Genomic DNA, 15563 nt, shown 5'->3' with positions numbered 1-15563 from the left:
CAAGTGGCTATAATCGTGGTGAGAATGCCCCGTATTGTATCTGATTGGCCCTATATATTCTTTCTCCTGTTTTGCTCATAGTTGTTTCACCAGTAAGGAGCCAATTTTGTTACTGCTTGCGTAGCCAAGTGTTTGGAGACGCAGGAGGGTGTGCTCAGTCCTATTGGTATAGATTGCTTGTTTCCTCTTCAAGGCCCCCTGCCGTCCACTGAAGTGCAAGAGAAGGTGCAGCTTAATGAGCCATCTCAGCTTGGGAGTGCTGCTCCTTCAGTATTTGCCTTTCCCTTGCCCTTTGCTGGTGCAGCGTGGTGGCCAACGAGATGCACTTACAGGTTAAATTCCCTCAGGAGCATTATGTCCCATGCAGCAAAACCACCCAGAGTAGAGAGCTCTGAGACAAGAAACTCTGACTGTCCGGAGTTAGGAGCATATACTGTAGCTACGGTGCAAGCGGAGAAGCCCCCTAACCATTAGATACCGGCCCTGTTAATCAGCCTTGGTGTCTTGTACCTAGAAATGGGCTGAGGAGCGAAATAGCAAGGCTACACCATTACGCTTGGTATTGGCGGACAATTTATACATGAGAGGATAGGATTTGTATCTTAAGCTGTGATCATCATTCCATCTTAAATGTGTCTCTTGTAAAGTCACCAGATCAAAATGATGATCTTCAAGAAATTTCCATAGGTGCTACCTCTTATTGGGGGAAGTCAAGCCCCTGATGTTCCAAGTCAAAGAGGTGAATGCCATAAAGTCCGACTACTAGGGGTCTTAAGCCTCAAGATTCCTCACTTGCCCCAGAGCCCTCCGATAGGGCCACCTCTGCGACTATCCCATCCTTCAACCCCCGCACCGCTCCCTTCCTCCCAAGGAGCATTTCACTCTGCCAAGCAAAGAACAAAAACAAACATAAAACTCCATACACCCAAAAGAACTGGAGATTAAAGATTTCCCAAAAGTATGTTGAGATCTCAGTGTAGGAAACCTCAGGGTGTGGACGCAAACCCGCCCTATCACCCCACGAAGATATGTAAGTGAACAATCTCTGCAGTTAGAGAGAAGATAGTTTATCAGTAGAGAGTGAGTGGAGCAGCACTCTCCTCCAAGACCAGTGACAGCATTATCTATGAATCAACTAGATCAGTCTAGGCAGCCATATCAGAGAACAAAGTGCTTCACTGGGCCTGGTGAGGAAACTCCACGGCGATTGTCCAGGGCTCCAATAGCATAAATCTCTTACCCCACTAGAGTGCGGGTCCCGCTCCGGCTCATTTCTTCCGGGTTTTGCTTGCCTTCTTCTGTGTTTGCCAGGTCCTTGGAGCATGCGGTTTCCGGGGCTTTCCCATCTCTTCCGCCGTTTGTCCAGTTGTGCCTGATGAAGCCAGGTCGTCAAGGCCCAGAAGAGCAGCTGCTTTAGTTAGCTCAGCAAAATGGCATGGCTTCTTGTTGTATTCAAAGGCTATACCAAAGGGATAGGTCCATCTGCACCTAATAAGGCGAGCTTTCAAAGCTGCAGTGATGGGTTGGAACTGTAAACGCCGGGCCAAGTTGGCCTGGGCCACCTGGAAGAGCAAGCATGTGGCGCCCTGAAATTCGACAGTATCACTTCTCCTGGCTCTCTGAAGAACTAGTTCCATAACTTAAAAGGAGCTAAATTTTGCTAGAACATCTCTGGGGCACAGGGCCGGACTGGGAACAAAAACCGGCCCTGGCAAAGTGCTCGGCCGCTCCCCCTCCCCACTCGGAGGGAGTTGGGGGTTGATAAGCGTGGCTCAAATCCACCTGAGCGACTTACTTCACTCATATACCATTACCATATAATAAGCCAGCCGGACAGTGGAGAAGAATTAGTAATATATTTATTTGGCCATAATATTCATCTGCAGATGGGCTCCGTCAGGTCTACACCCCAGGGAGTGCACCGAGAGGACTGCCTCATCTCATCACAGCAATACATTATAACATAGCATGGCAGAGTAAAACCACGCCCAGAGTGGAAAAGTACTGGGCTCAGCAGAGGGTGAACAATGAACTCACACACCAGGCATCTGCAGCTGCAAGGGCAACATTATTATCTTTACTCCAAGGCCACGGAGCCGAGACTCTGCTTCTCCAGAGCATGGAAACATTTCTGCTCATAAAGGAGGGGGGAAAACTGTACCATGAGACATTGGAGCTGCAGAGCAAATGTCAGCATCAGAAGTCTCTCTGCCATTGACAAGCTTCTCTCTCTTATAGAAGAGTGTACAGAAATGTGTATTCTGTAAACTTAACCAAGGGAAAGCAATGTACTACAACACGTCTTCTAACTTAGAAGGCAACAATAAGACAAAAGCTTACACATTACAGAAACAATTCTATCCAGCTGAAGCTTGCATATTACAAAAATAGCTCAGTGGGTTGCAGCACATGAATAATAAGCTGTAACTGCATATTGGTTAGACACATTAGGCTAACATATTCACAACATCATTAGGACATTCTGTAACAGGAAAATTACAATCTATCAGGGTGCCACCGAGCGCTTTGCTAGGGCCGGTTTTCGGACGATTTTGTTGCAGGGCCGATGCTGCAATAACGGCCCTGTAACAAAATCGGCCCCCAGGGGCTCAAAACCGGCCCCCACCCTTGCGGCGCACCAGGATATTGCCCGGTGCCCGCTATGGCCAGTCCGGGCCTGCTGGGGCACCTGCCCCTCTCAGGAAGCCTGGGGCCCACTCAGTGAATTCATTCCAGCCTCACCCCAGGGTGGTCCTCTCCCAGCAGGTTCAAGAAAAGACCCACTATGAAGGCCTCTAGTTACGGTACCTCACTTCCCTCCTGCAGGCCTCGCACCCTGATGTTGTCATGGCAGGATCGGTTCTCCAAATCATCGCATCTGAGGAGGGTGGAATGCACCTGACCCCTTAAAGTGCTTGTCCCTTCCTCTACTGAAGCCAACTGTTGTTCAAGGTCTTGAGCTTTCATTTCCAAATCTAGGGAATGGGAGCCCACAGAGTCCACATCAGACTGGAGGGAGACCAGGTGGGAATTGATTTTCATTTTAAACGTTTTCAAAGGAGGCAGTGATGTCTGTTTTGAGTTATTCTCCTAACTCTTTTTTAAAGTCACGTAGTAAAGCTAGGAGATCATCTTTAGTCAGCGACATGCTTTCTTCCAGAGGCGGAGTTGCTCCCCCGCTCTGGATTCCATCTGGATTAAATAGCTCGAGACTCTATTTGTCTGTACCCTTTTCAGTGGCATAGACGTTTGGGGGTAGGGATGGGTGTCACCAGAGGGTATACATATCGTGAGTGCTAGGTCACGGGACTCTTGCAACAGGTCCAAGACTGCTTTCTGTAATGACTGAGATGACCCTGGGCCAAACAACAGGGTTCAGTCATAGACTGCCAAGTGGTCTTCCGTGGGCAGTTCCCTTGCGCCCCAGTGCTACCACCACAGTCCACACCCGGCAAGTTCAGGGCCTCCACCTCCAGTAGTTGCTGGGTCCTCTTCTGCCTTATTTCATTGCCCAGCCTAGATGTCGTGCAGGCAGTGCGTAGGCCCGCTGCATTGAGTCAAGACGTACATCTACCAGGCTCCCTGCTGCCTCTAGGTAAGATGTGCAGGCTCCAGAGTCAGCAAGTGAGGGCGAGAGGAGCACATGCAGCACCCGGTTCCAAGGCCCCCCAAGTAACACTCAGCAGTCCGGCGATCCGAATATCGTGGTCCCCAGCTCTGCAGGTGCCATCTTAAGATCAGTTAGACGACCTCGGGGAATATCCAAACATGCCAACTAACCGTTATAAGGAAAGGGGTCGAAATTCACTTAGTTCTTGTCCCTAGCTGATCGCGCGGTCCCCGGGACACGTAGGCCACAAAGTCACTGTCTCTGCTGCAGAGTCTCAGCAAAGTTCCTCACCGTATTGCTGGTTTGCCGTTCGTCTCCCTCTCTGGAGCTGCCGCCAGATCGGGCCGTCGACACAGCTCACCGACCCCTGGATGAGAGCGGGTCTTAGCCTTCTCACCTTTGCGTACTTGGGCTCCCCTGTCTCCACTTTAGCTCAGGGCGGTCCTCCCCTTCTAGGCCGAGCCTGTAGATCCGGATGTGGCCACCATTTTCACCCTGTGGTGGTGCTCCACTCTCCGCCACGCTCCTTCTCTGTGCACTCCTTGGTGACCGAAGCCTATACATTTCACTTCATTTGAGCATTGGGAGTGTGCAGTAAGTGGCGATTTTGCAGGGTGCTACACGGAGCATAGGTGGAACACCTCCACACAGCCATGATGGTTGGCCACTGTCCCTATATTTTTTTTTATGGTGCATAATTTTATACTCACTGTATTATTTGTAAGTCTTCTTATGATGTCAGTATGTAATAGAGATGTATTATTTTATCATTGTGTTTTTACAGGGTTTTGTTGTTTCGTTTTTTAGTGTAGTTCTTTATATATATTTTTGTGTTATGTTGTTTTCTTATATTAGTTTACTTATTTTGTTTATTGTAAAAAATAAAATAAAAAGATAATATGTTATGGCTCCTGGCATGGAATGTGGTGCTATGACTTCATTACACTGCTGGTCCTCGAAAGGCTCCATTCCTATAATGACAGCTGGAACAGCCCTGGAGAGGGTGACATAGCGGTGGCTTCTGTAATCATTAGGCAGTCAAAATACATTTGTTTTAACAACACTAACCTGGAAAGCGTGATCTCTGCATAGTCCTATGTCTGTGACCACCTTTCCTGGTCTTTGCTGTTGGAAAACAGATCTCTTTGCACATTTATTTCCCACTGATGAACAGTGCCTCAAAACCGCCATATGCACATTGCAAGAGAGGTGCCATTGCATGTTGCAATCCTCATCAGGGTAGTTAACATATTCCATTTATATTTAGGCACTGTGTTACTGTAGGATGCAACTTCCCCACAGCAAAGGGAGTACCTAAAGTCATGCTAGTGATATGGAAGGGAGTCAACTTAATGCTACTTCTGGCCAACACAACTTTAGTCCTCCACTTTTCAGCGGCAGTCGGTATGAAATAGTTATATAGCACATAAGTGGTCTTCGGGCTTGCAACTACTCTACAACCACAAAGAAAACGGTAATTGCTGTCTACACCCTTTCTTCAATATCTATGGCTAGCCCTTTGCAGAAGCGATTTCTATTCACCAACTACAATTCTAATAAATGGATGCGTGATTGAATGACTCAGTGTTCAGGACTGAATCATGGATTGTTTGAGACGCATCTTCTACTGGACAAATTGAAACTTTATATACCACAAACAGTTATCCTAATTAAGAGGAGGAACAATCCTCAGGTCTTGAAAACAAACCATCACCGAAGCACTATAAATTAACATACTTGTTAATCAAAGCCAGTAAAATTACTAGTTCAGACATTTTAAGTTCTCTCCTGGGACAAAAGAAATAATTTCATGTTCAAACCTCTATACTTCGGAGTTTACAAATAACTGATTACATTATTCCAGAAGAAGCTTCAAATAAAATCTTAACAGGGAACCATTTCTCCAAACATTACCCAGACCTATGGTGTTATGAGGTCAACCGTGATTCGAGATGGATAAAAGAGTGCTTGACAGTTACATTTGATGAACCGAATCGTCCATTTGGCCCACAGGATGCCATTAATTTGCTTTAGGAGAGTAAGCAACAGGGCTAATAAAATTAAGCCCGGGCCAAACCACATCACAGCGTAATAGCTGTACAAAATGCCAAAAGGTTTTAAGGTTCCTAATATTTAAATTTCAACCAAAAGCAACAATCATTCTTTCATCCCAAGAGCACTTGTGGAATTTGTTTAAAGCAATATCCCATTTTTAGTGAGTGCAAAGATGCAGAATGCAATAAAATATCTGCAAATTCTCAGCGAAGCATACATCCAATTGTTAATAATCTTAGCACATAACCTAAATTTCATTACTTCTACTCAACAATTTTTTTTAAAAGTTTCATAAACAGTAAATTATATAATCATGGCAAGTTATGGCAGTGTATGAATCAGTGAAAATATTTAATACCTATAGTGGACTATTTCATCTTGTGGGATCAACATATACAACAAAAAATATGTACAGCTTTGGACACCAACATTTCCAGGACTGAAACCAAAAATCGTCCAATATCTCTATAAGCCCAACTATTTCACATCTTCAACTGTCATGAGATTCCTCATTAAGTTACTAAATGAAGGAAGGCTCCAAAGCTGTGTCAAATAGAATTGGCCACAAGGGATAACGTTGATGAATATATTTTTCCAAAGCTAAACAGAATTAAATAAAACACCCACAGATAATTTGGGATCCTGCTCCTTTATACAATGTGTTCACCAGTGAAATAAATGTCTCTAGAAAATGAAATACCTAAGGAGACTCATACAGAAACAACAACCAAACCCAGTCAAAAGTGTCCTCTCCAATGAAAGTGGCCGCCACTCCGAGAATGCCTACATATTAAAAGGAGGTGGTCCAGAAGAGGATGCATATTAGTATTTCCATATTTCCCCATTATTAACTCCATTTGAGCATGGAGACAATCATTAAAATATTTTTTCCCAGCCACAGGACTTATATTTGAGCAATAATTTGGAATTCTACATTTGGCAAAGAAATTGGGATGTTATTGAAACAAAGAGTTTTATCCCTATTGGGGTTTGGGATCAATCAAATCAATATTCACTCCAGCTTGGAACAGTCACACAGCATTTCATTATAAGTCTTTTTAAAAACCGAAATAGCAGTGTTGTGACCTAAAATATTAATTGGAAAACGGTTCAAACATGGCGTTCCCCCCTTTTTGTTTAAATGACCAGTTGTGTTTGTAACCTCCTAGCATGTAAAAGATCCATTATTTATCAACATAGTAAGATTTCCCCCTTTAGGAAAAATTGTTCCATGGCAAATCTAAATCCAAAATGATTGGCAAATGGCCAGAATGTAATATATTAGTGATCACAGGGTGTAAAGCTAAGAACATTGAAGCAGCATTGTTATTTCAAAATACTTTTACTCACTGTGTGAACTTGAGAACCAATCCCACCATTAGCAAAAATGGCAGAAAAAAGATTTGATAATCGACTCTATACTTGACAGTCGATTCTTTTAAATGATCAGATTTGTGGTTCAGGGCTTCTAACTGTAAACGTTTTTTTTGTAATTTTCTTTCCTTTCCTAATGCTTTTTTGTTACTTCACATCATAAAAGCTCAATACATTTTGGAGAACTTGCATCCCCAGTTATTTAGCTGTGGGAAGGTAGACTATTTAAGCATGTTTGTTCCGTGCCCACAGCTAAGTATCCTTTGGGGTGAGCTCTTTTGGGGTGAGCTACTGGCATTAACATCACTTTAGACTATGGATTGCTTGTGGCTGGGACTTGCGCTTTATTATTTTACTTTTTACTTCACTTCTCATTTACATTGTTATAAGTATGGCTTAGTTGAGGAAAAGCAAATCACATCTGGGGCCCAAAGCACAAAGATTTTGCTGTGATTTAGACTAATACTACTACTGGCTTTCCTGTGAGTTCCAGGAGCACTGTTAACTTTCTCATGAAATTAAGAAAGAAGCCTGGAATTCTATCAGGGTAAGTTTAACCTGTTCATCGTGAAATATATTTGATTTGGGCCTCTAGTTTTTAAAGGGTGGTTGACTGAAATGAAATTCACTATTGATGCTGAGATCATATTGACATCAGCAAATCACCACATGTGTGGATCATTGTAAGCTGTTTACTTTATTTCTAGGAGTGTGCATAGCATGATTTATTTGTACTTTTTATATCCCTATTGCAATCTGCAGTCAGTCAAATTAAGCTTTAGCTTTGGGTCTTGTTTATCTTGAATTCCAAAACTGCACAGCAAGCATCTTTTTTGTGTGTTATAATCTTAATCTGGTAAGTATGAGAGAGAAAGTAGAGATAACACTGAATCCCACTCTAGAGGTTTTTTTTCTTGTGACCTGCTACCTTTTGCTGATATGAGAACATTTTAAAACAAGCACTGGCGTTGCCAATAGGTCTCGCAGTAGGAAAGTTTGAGCTATTGGTTTTGTAAATGACATTTTATATTTATATATTGTTATTGACAATGCCAATAACGATATATAAATATAAAATGTAATTTACAAAAGCAATAGCTTAAACTTTCCTACTGCGAGACCTATTGGCAAGGCCAGTGCTTGTTTGTTATTGGTAAGTAGGTGTCCTCAGAAGTGTTTCTTGAAGGGGGCATTTGTTTACTTTTTTTTGTTTTACATGTTTGATGATTTTAATTAGTGCCTTAAATCTGAAAAAAAATATTTCGGAGACGCCAAAGAAAGTTAATTACCTATTTGTGTTTATATTCGAGTTGTATAGCGCTTCATACCACTTGTGAGACGCTGAAGCTCATAGATGGAGAGGAGCATGCTACACAGCGAGAAACTGCTTGGGTGGAAAGAGGTTGTATTTGCAGTGTGGTTTGTGGAGAAGTGTTTTGGTGTCGTGCATCAGTAATCAGACTGGTGCTCTTAGCCAGTCTTGGGCTCTGGTGTTTAAATTGTAGAGGCAGGTAAATATTGAGAGGTAGAGAGTGGGCCGTTTACTTGGGTCATTTGCTATCAGTAATTATTCATGTCCCCATGAAAGTTTCTTTTAATTTGTGTAACCATGAGCCATCGACCCTTACCTATGCTAATTGTCTTAGTTGGAGGCCACCATTAAGGAGATGTAGCCTAGTGGTCCGAGTTGCCGGCTTTCTCAATGGCAGCGCAGGTTCGAATACTGGCCTCGGTTCAACAGCTTGTGATTCTGGGCCAATCACTTAACCTCCCATGCCTCCAAAAAAGTTCAATGTAAACTTGTGCTCATGTAAAGGACTCTAATGCGCTTGGGCCATGTATGCTCGACATAAAAAATACAACAAGTAAATTAACAAAATAAGCATGAAATGAAGTAGCTGATGTGATTCGGACCTCTTCAGTATTTGTTTTTACGTGTTGAAAAGGAACCCAAAAAAAACTCTGTGGGTGGGGGATGGCCTTCAACTCTGAAGAATCCCTTGTGCCCGCTTTGAAGTGGAGTGGGGTGTTTTATGGCCCTTCAGCACAGGTTGTAAATGTCCGAGTCCGACGGATAGCGGGCTTGATAGCAGACAGAAGGTGATGGGGTGGGCACCGCCCCCCTCCTCGCCTACGGCTAGTTTTCGTGAGACAGAAATGCGATGCCAGTTAAACCGGACAGGAGGGATCATTCCGACTCGGAACGGCCCTTTGTCAAGGCGCATGACAAAGCTATTTACAATGGGATTTGTTGGCCCGTCTACAGCCTGGTTAGAAGGCTGGTTTGTTCCTGCACAACGTGCATTTTGGGGCTCCTGGGTGAATAGACTGGTATAGTTATTCTTGGCAGCGAAGCTTGAAGAGCAGGGCGGCTTACTGTGTGGAAGCTCAAGTTAATCTACTGTATTTTTTTTCAATGTGCTTTGAGCCGCGCATGCAGAAAAGAGCTAAACAAGTGGACAAAATAAGCTGTATTTAAAGTGACAACACTGCACAAAAGGGTAGACATTTTAATAAAAATCAACCGCCTTCAACTGGCGACTCTGGGTCTAGGGCACAGTGTGATCTCAGGCGGTTCGTACTTATTAATCCATTTTCTACCAGAGCTCTAATACCAGTAGTGTGCGGAGGACAGCAACAGATTCCCCCTACAGTAAGTAATGTATGGCAATGAAAGAACAAGTGGGGCCATGGGTGAGGGGAGGATGCTAGACCTGTACAACACAGATGGGAATTATGATCCAGAACTGTGACCACAATTATGCAATTCTTTAGGCTGCGGTGGCACCTGGGAGTCGAAAAGAGAACACGGAGAGGGAATAGTTTGCGGGGAGAGAGAGGGGATGTGCTGGTGTGGGAGGGGGGAGGTGCTGGTGTGGGAGGAGTGCTGTTAGGGCAAGGCTGTGTTTGCGGGGAGAGAGAGGGGAGGTGCTGGTGTGGTGTGGGAGGGGGGAGGTGCTGGTGTGGGAGGAGTGCTGTTAGGGCAAGGCTGTGTTTGCGGGGAGAGAGAGGGGAGGTGCTGGTGTGGGGGGGGGGGGGAGGTGCTGGTGTGGGAGGAGTGCTGCTAGGGCAAGGCTGTGTTTGCGGTGAGAGAGAGGGGAGGTGCTGGTGTGGGAGGGGGAGTTGCTGGTGTGGGAGGAGTGCTGCTAGGGGAGGAGAAGCCTGATGCCGGATGGGGGCGGGAGAGCCTGGGAATGCGAGAGGCTGGGCTGGGCTTGCATGCGATGCGAGTGCATGTACACGCGAACTGCATGAAAACCACGGGGCTGAAAGCCCTTTGGTTTGAAGATGTTTTCGCCACTTGAATTCTCGCTCCGCTCGATGCGCTTGCGCACATCGATAGGTCGCGAGACCTAAAAATAGAAAGATTTGGGAGCGATCTAGACCCAAGGAGAAATACATTCTCTATATTTGCTCATCAGAATTCCTGATTTAGCACATTTCTGCTAATCTAAGTACAGTAACTCATTTCCTGAGCAACTGTTCCCTAAAACTCTGTTGTGAAACGATTTTTAAACTTCTTCTAACGATTCGTGGAGGTCCAGTTTTCAGAAGTGCAGAGCACAGTGAGTTAGGCAGCACTTTTACACTCTGTGGAGCAAGGATCTCCAAACAAGCCTCTCCCTGATTTTGGCTTATTTTCAAATCAACATACATTTTACAGTTCACACCCACATCTTATACTGTCAGTCAACAGATTCACAAGTTTTGGAATGTGGATATTTATTTTTTATTTTGTTTTCTATAAGAGTCTTTCCTCCATTCTGTTTTCAGTCATAACGCTGTTTCTTGTCAGTTTCTTGTGGTAGCAAGACATCTTGAAGGGGCAGTTGTGTACTAAATTCTCACCACTGAGTATGGTAACTCATGTCACAACTGACATTCTACCCCTGGGTTCTACCACTGCAAAGGGGCTGAGAAAGGTTATTTCTCTGCTGCAGAGGTTGTAGAGAGCTACACAAACTGCCATGGGAACAGAGTTATCGCCGTCATTCCCATTCGGGTTTGATTGATCTCAAAGCATTTTTACAATGAGGCGTTCTGTTGAAATAGGGATATTACATTTTTATTTGCTGTCTACATCTCTCTCGATGATAAGAGCAAGTGTTATCGACCCAGTCTATGCTAAAAAGCGCTTCATTTGTCATCAACCCAGTTATTACACTCAAAATCAGTCTCTTCCTCCAAAACAATGAGATCATTGTGTATAATCTTGTTTTCTTGTTTACAGAATATTTTACCCTTTCCATGGTTAATTCACTTCAGTCTTTCATTGCTCAAATGTCAGTACTGCTTTGTTTGCGCTCACTCAAGCAACTTTTCTGCTAATATCAATCACAATATCAGTTATTTTCTGCTAATGTCAATTGCATAATTCGCCTCCCTACAGATAAGTGTAGTAGTTAATGCTCTGATCTTTGCCTATCCCGGATCATCGTAAATATTCTGCTACGTTTGGCTTAGCTGTTGATTTGAGTTCTAGAGAGAGTTCCTCGGCTCTGAGCAATTCCACTGTATGTGTACTGAGCTACCATTTCCTTGGTAATTGTTTGGTCTATCACAGTCGACTTACTTCAGGCACTCTACTGTATAGTGCATCTGTAAAATAGTAGCTTTATAGCTACTAGAAGGGCCTTTTTGCACATTAGGCTTAGAATTAGAAAATCCTATTTAGTTTTGCACCCATAGTATTTACACTACTTTTTTCTAAACGCCACTTTTTATTATTCACGTTGGGAGCAAACCATGGACCATGGTGATTGTGTTAGAGAAAAAGTCAAAGCCACACCAAAGAACCTAAAACCTTACCAGATGACACGAAGAAGGGGCAAAAACTTGCCCCATAAGTCAATAGACAAGAACAGGGCTTTTTTGGGGACCAGAGCTCTTCTCCTGCAATTAAAAAAGAAAAGACGAAATGAGAATGAATACAGGGTTATCTTTAGAAGGAGTAATAAGCTACTTGTCTTCAGAATTACAACACATTCTCATTTGAGTAAGGACTATGCTAAAGAAGAAGGTAATAATTTGTGATAATTACTGTGGCTTTGCAGCTGAAGCATGTATTTAGGAAATGTCAGTCCAGGTCTCCTGACTACTAGTTGGGACGCAGACTGGCCTTGCCCATCTCCGAGCTACACCACTGCTACTACACCAGCAAATAACTAATTGCAGATATATTTTTTCAAATCGTATTAAAACTGTGCACGTACCTTTTTCTTTTCCTCTTAACACATTTAGGGTTGTGAAGTAAAAACAGACTATGGACCATTGTTGCACACTCTGGCTGACTTTGGATGGCTTCTTACATGTGTGCTCCCAACACCGATCATTCGACATGACAGGTAAAAACAGACACAACATTGCTGTGATTTATTCCTATATGTATTCAAAAAATGTACATTAGTTAGGATGATCGAATTAATTTTGTATTTCTTATTTTCTGCTAAACCTGAAGTGTATGTGGGCCACACATGAAGATTGCTGTCCTAAAATAAAATATTATAGATTTAACCTAGTCTCTAAAGAAAATAATGATTTACACAATGCAAAGAAGTCTCTCCCGAGGTGTGGCTTCTGCTGGTTCACATGAAACAACCTCCTTGTTTATCACGTGGCAACCGTGTCCACTAGGCAGTTACACTCAGATACTTTCCATACAACCTTGTGTGGCCCACACTATTCGTTCGCCAAAGAATAGAGGGAATCGGGCTTCAACAGTAATACCTTCTGACCCTTCTAGTACCCGGCAGCATTGCTTTCTGGTTTTACCACGCCTTCATTTGATTTTGGATGACCTAAAGTTACTTTTTTGCCTTGGCCCTATATTGTGTCATCAGCTTCCTAAGACCATTCATACAATTCACTGCATTCTCTGTTGGCAGCACAGGATCACCTTTCTAGCCATTTCTTTCTAAGGTGAGTGGTCCACAAACAAGATGCCCAAATAGGAGTTCAAAGTGACTGATGCCTATACGATTGTGTAGACTCTCCTGGCAGGCAAATAAGAGACATGGCAGGAGAAGACCCTTCTTCCTCCTGAGGCCTCAGGCAATTTCCCCATCAAGCTCTTAAAGTGCTTTTTAAAATACTCTACCAATCCATTAGTCAGCTGGTGGTGCATTGTGGAGGTCACACCAGCTTGCTCCCACATCTCTCTCATGTAACAGAACATGAAATCTGTACTTCTATTGAAAAACAGCATCCTTTGAAATTCAGTCCTGCAAAATATTAGTAGGAGTGCCCTTGCTTCTACGGGCTATGGGCTACCTGGTTACATAATGCACCACCAGAAAATTCTTATTGCCTGACGCAGATGAAGGGTGAAATGTCAATGTTTACCCACACAAATGCACACCTACTACAGGTATTATGGTACACCATAATGCAGCAGACCTACTTCCAGACTTACCAATCACTTGGTAAAACTGAACAAGTTCTACAGAACCTCTTCATAGCCTGTCCACACTGGCGAATAGAACAGAGGAGCTAACCCATCCTGGGTTGATTTAATGCCCAAATGTCATGGCACCTCAATTTAAACCGGAAATTCCTGTCCATTAGACGTACCACCAACCTCTTACTGGCTGCAGCCTGAGAATTCACAGTCTCTCTGCACCGCAGTCCACCCAGCGCACTTAATACTTACCAACCGCTCCCTTGCTGTCCTGTTACTGAGCTTCTTTCTGAAGTCCCACAAGAGTAGGACCTCCACTTCTGCCAAGTGAATTTCTCTCAGGACAGTCCTGTAGCGGCCAGAAAATATTGCAGCTCTGGGAGTGATCCACACTTCAACACACATTTTACTTTGGGGGGCTCATCCTCATAGCCACTTGGGGAAGGGTCTATAAATGCCACTGCCTGTGCTTTTTCAGAGTCAGCCCTGTTCTTCTACCCTTCTCTTGTTCTTGGATCTCTGGGATGATCTCCACCTGATATTAACATGCATCCCATCTCCTGATAAGTTCAGCGGACGTTGTCCAAGCTATGTAGGTTTCAAATCCGAATATTAACACATACTATGCCTAGTCGACCATGGCTGTCTCACGATTTACTTTTACCTCAACCCTGGGAAGCGGGTACTCCATGTCATCTCCTCTGGCCACCAGGTCTGTACCATAGGCACCAGGAATAATCTTTTCAGGTTTGAGATACTTTCCCTCAACCATAGCTCAGTAAGCTCCAGTATCCGTCAAAGCAGGAACCTTCTTCTCAGTCATACCTGGCTGGAGTACAAAACCTATGGAGGTCAGGTAAGTATGCTTAAGATTATCTGTGTTTCTCTCCCAGATGTCTATCTCTAATAAGTTTAGTTACCTGGGGCTTCCGCAGACAGCATGCTGCCTAGAGGCTGTGTAGAGGGTACAGGATCTTTAGTCATGTAGTCCCTCTTGTAATGCTCTCCTTGTGACACTGGGTGTAAAGGAGACTTCAGTCCCTCCCTTCTCTTTCTGTTCTTTCTAGAAACCCTGTTTCCTTCCTGCTTGTGTCATGAAGTGGACCCTTGAAAATCATGTTGATTCTTCCTTTCCAGTTTGGAACCTGTATTTTGGGAATATTGCAAATATTGTCTGCTGGTGTTGAACAGGCTAGTGGGTGTGTTAAAGTAGGATTCAGTCTTTCTTGGGAGAAAGTAAACAATTTCAATGGTCTAGTCGGAAAGGACTGATTGTTGAATGACAATACAGAGGTTTGTTTGATAATACTCTGATGGGGACCCTTAGTAGGCATACAGCAGATTTGGATGTGACTTACAAAACGAGGCTTGTGGATGGAGCAGTTCCTGTTGATAATCCATTTAATGAAACTGACATTTCAAGAACTTACCTGAAGCTTGTTGTGATTTAACAGATTGTGTTTTTTCTTCTGTACAGCATCGGATGTATTCAAGTAGTGCCGGGTGTTAACTGTTGGGCGGTTGGAGAACACTACCTGATTAGGTTACCCGTCTGTAGAATCGTTTTTAACTCTCAAGTAGTCCTGATCATGGTCCTGACAAGTATCCGGATGGGACCGAAACATTGACATATCATATCATCTTAGGGGTTGATGAATGGACAAGACTAAACTAATTGGCCACCTCCTTGAAGAACTTGAAGGATTGTTTCTGGTACTGGCTAATTCTGCCCAATTGATACGTGTTACTCCCGCCCCCTGTTTCTTTGCTTTTTGCTTGTCAGAGTCGTTTATATGTTTTGTATGTAGTTTTTGTATGCATCTATCATTGTATGTATAAAAGGGTGGGTGGATATTTTGTATGGGGTTGGAATCTTGACATTAAAGCAAATTATACTATTCAAATACATAAATAACAAATAATAAATGATTTCACATATCCATATCCATACTAATAATATAAAGAGACAGCCTAAACCTTTGAGGCGGGTAAACTCAAAAAGTACAGCACCAATCACAACATCCAATACAGCGTTGGAAAGGGCAGTTGCAGCAGAAGGACATAGGCTATGCAGACGCCCACCATATACATTTAAAAGGTAAAAGAACCGTGCCAGCAAAGTAGTCC

At 43.5% G+C, this 15563-nt stretch overlaps 1 protein-coding gene across 1 annotated transcript in view; it reads left to right on the top strand.

The window, feature by feature from the left end:
• RFTN2 (raftlin family member 2) overlaps positions 1-15563 on the top strand; it is a 404027-nt gene that overhangs the window by 225113 nt on the left and 163351 nt on the right. Inside the window, exon 7 of the mRNA XM_086955427.1 lies at positions 12281-12384. Within this exon, the coding sequence (XP_086811553.1) occupies positions 12281-12384 (104 nt within the window). The remainder of the gene's footprint in view (positions 1-12280; positions 12385-15563) is intronic.

Source organism: Lissotriton vulgaris, chromosome 2_1 (genome assembly GCF_964263255.1).
Source record: "Lissotriton vulgaris chromosome 2_1, aLisVul1.2, whole genome shotgun sequence".
NCBI classification, from domain to species: Eukaryota; Metazoa; Chordata; class Amphibia; order Caudata; family Salamandridae; genus Lissotriton; species Lissotriton vulgaris.
Note: the sequence above shows the minus strand (reverse complement) of the source record. Positions and strands in the feature narration are given on the sequence as shown.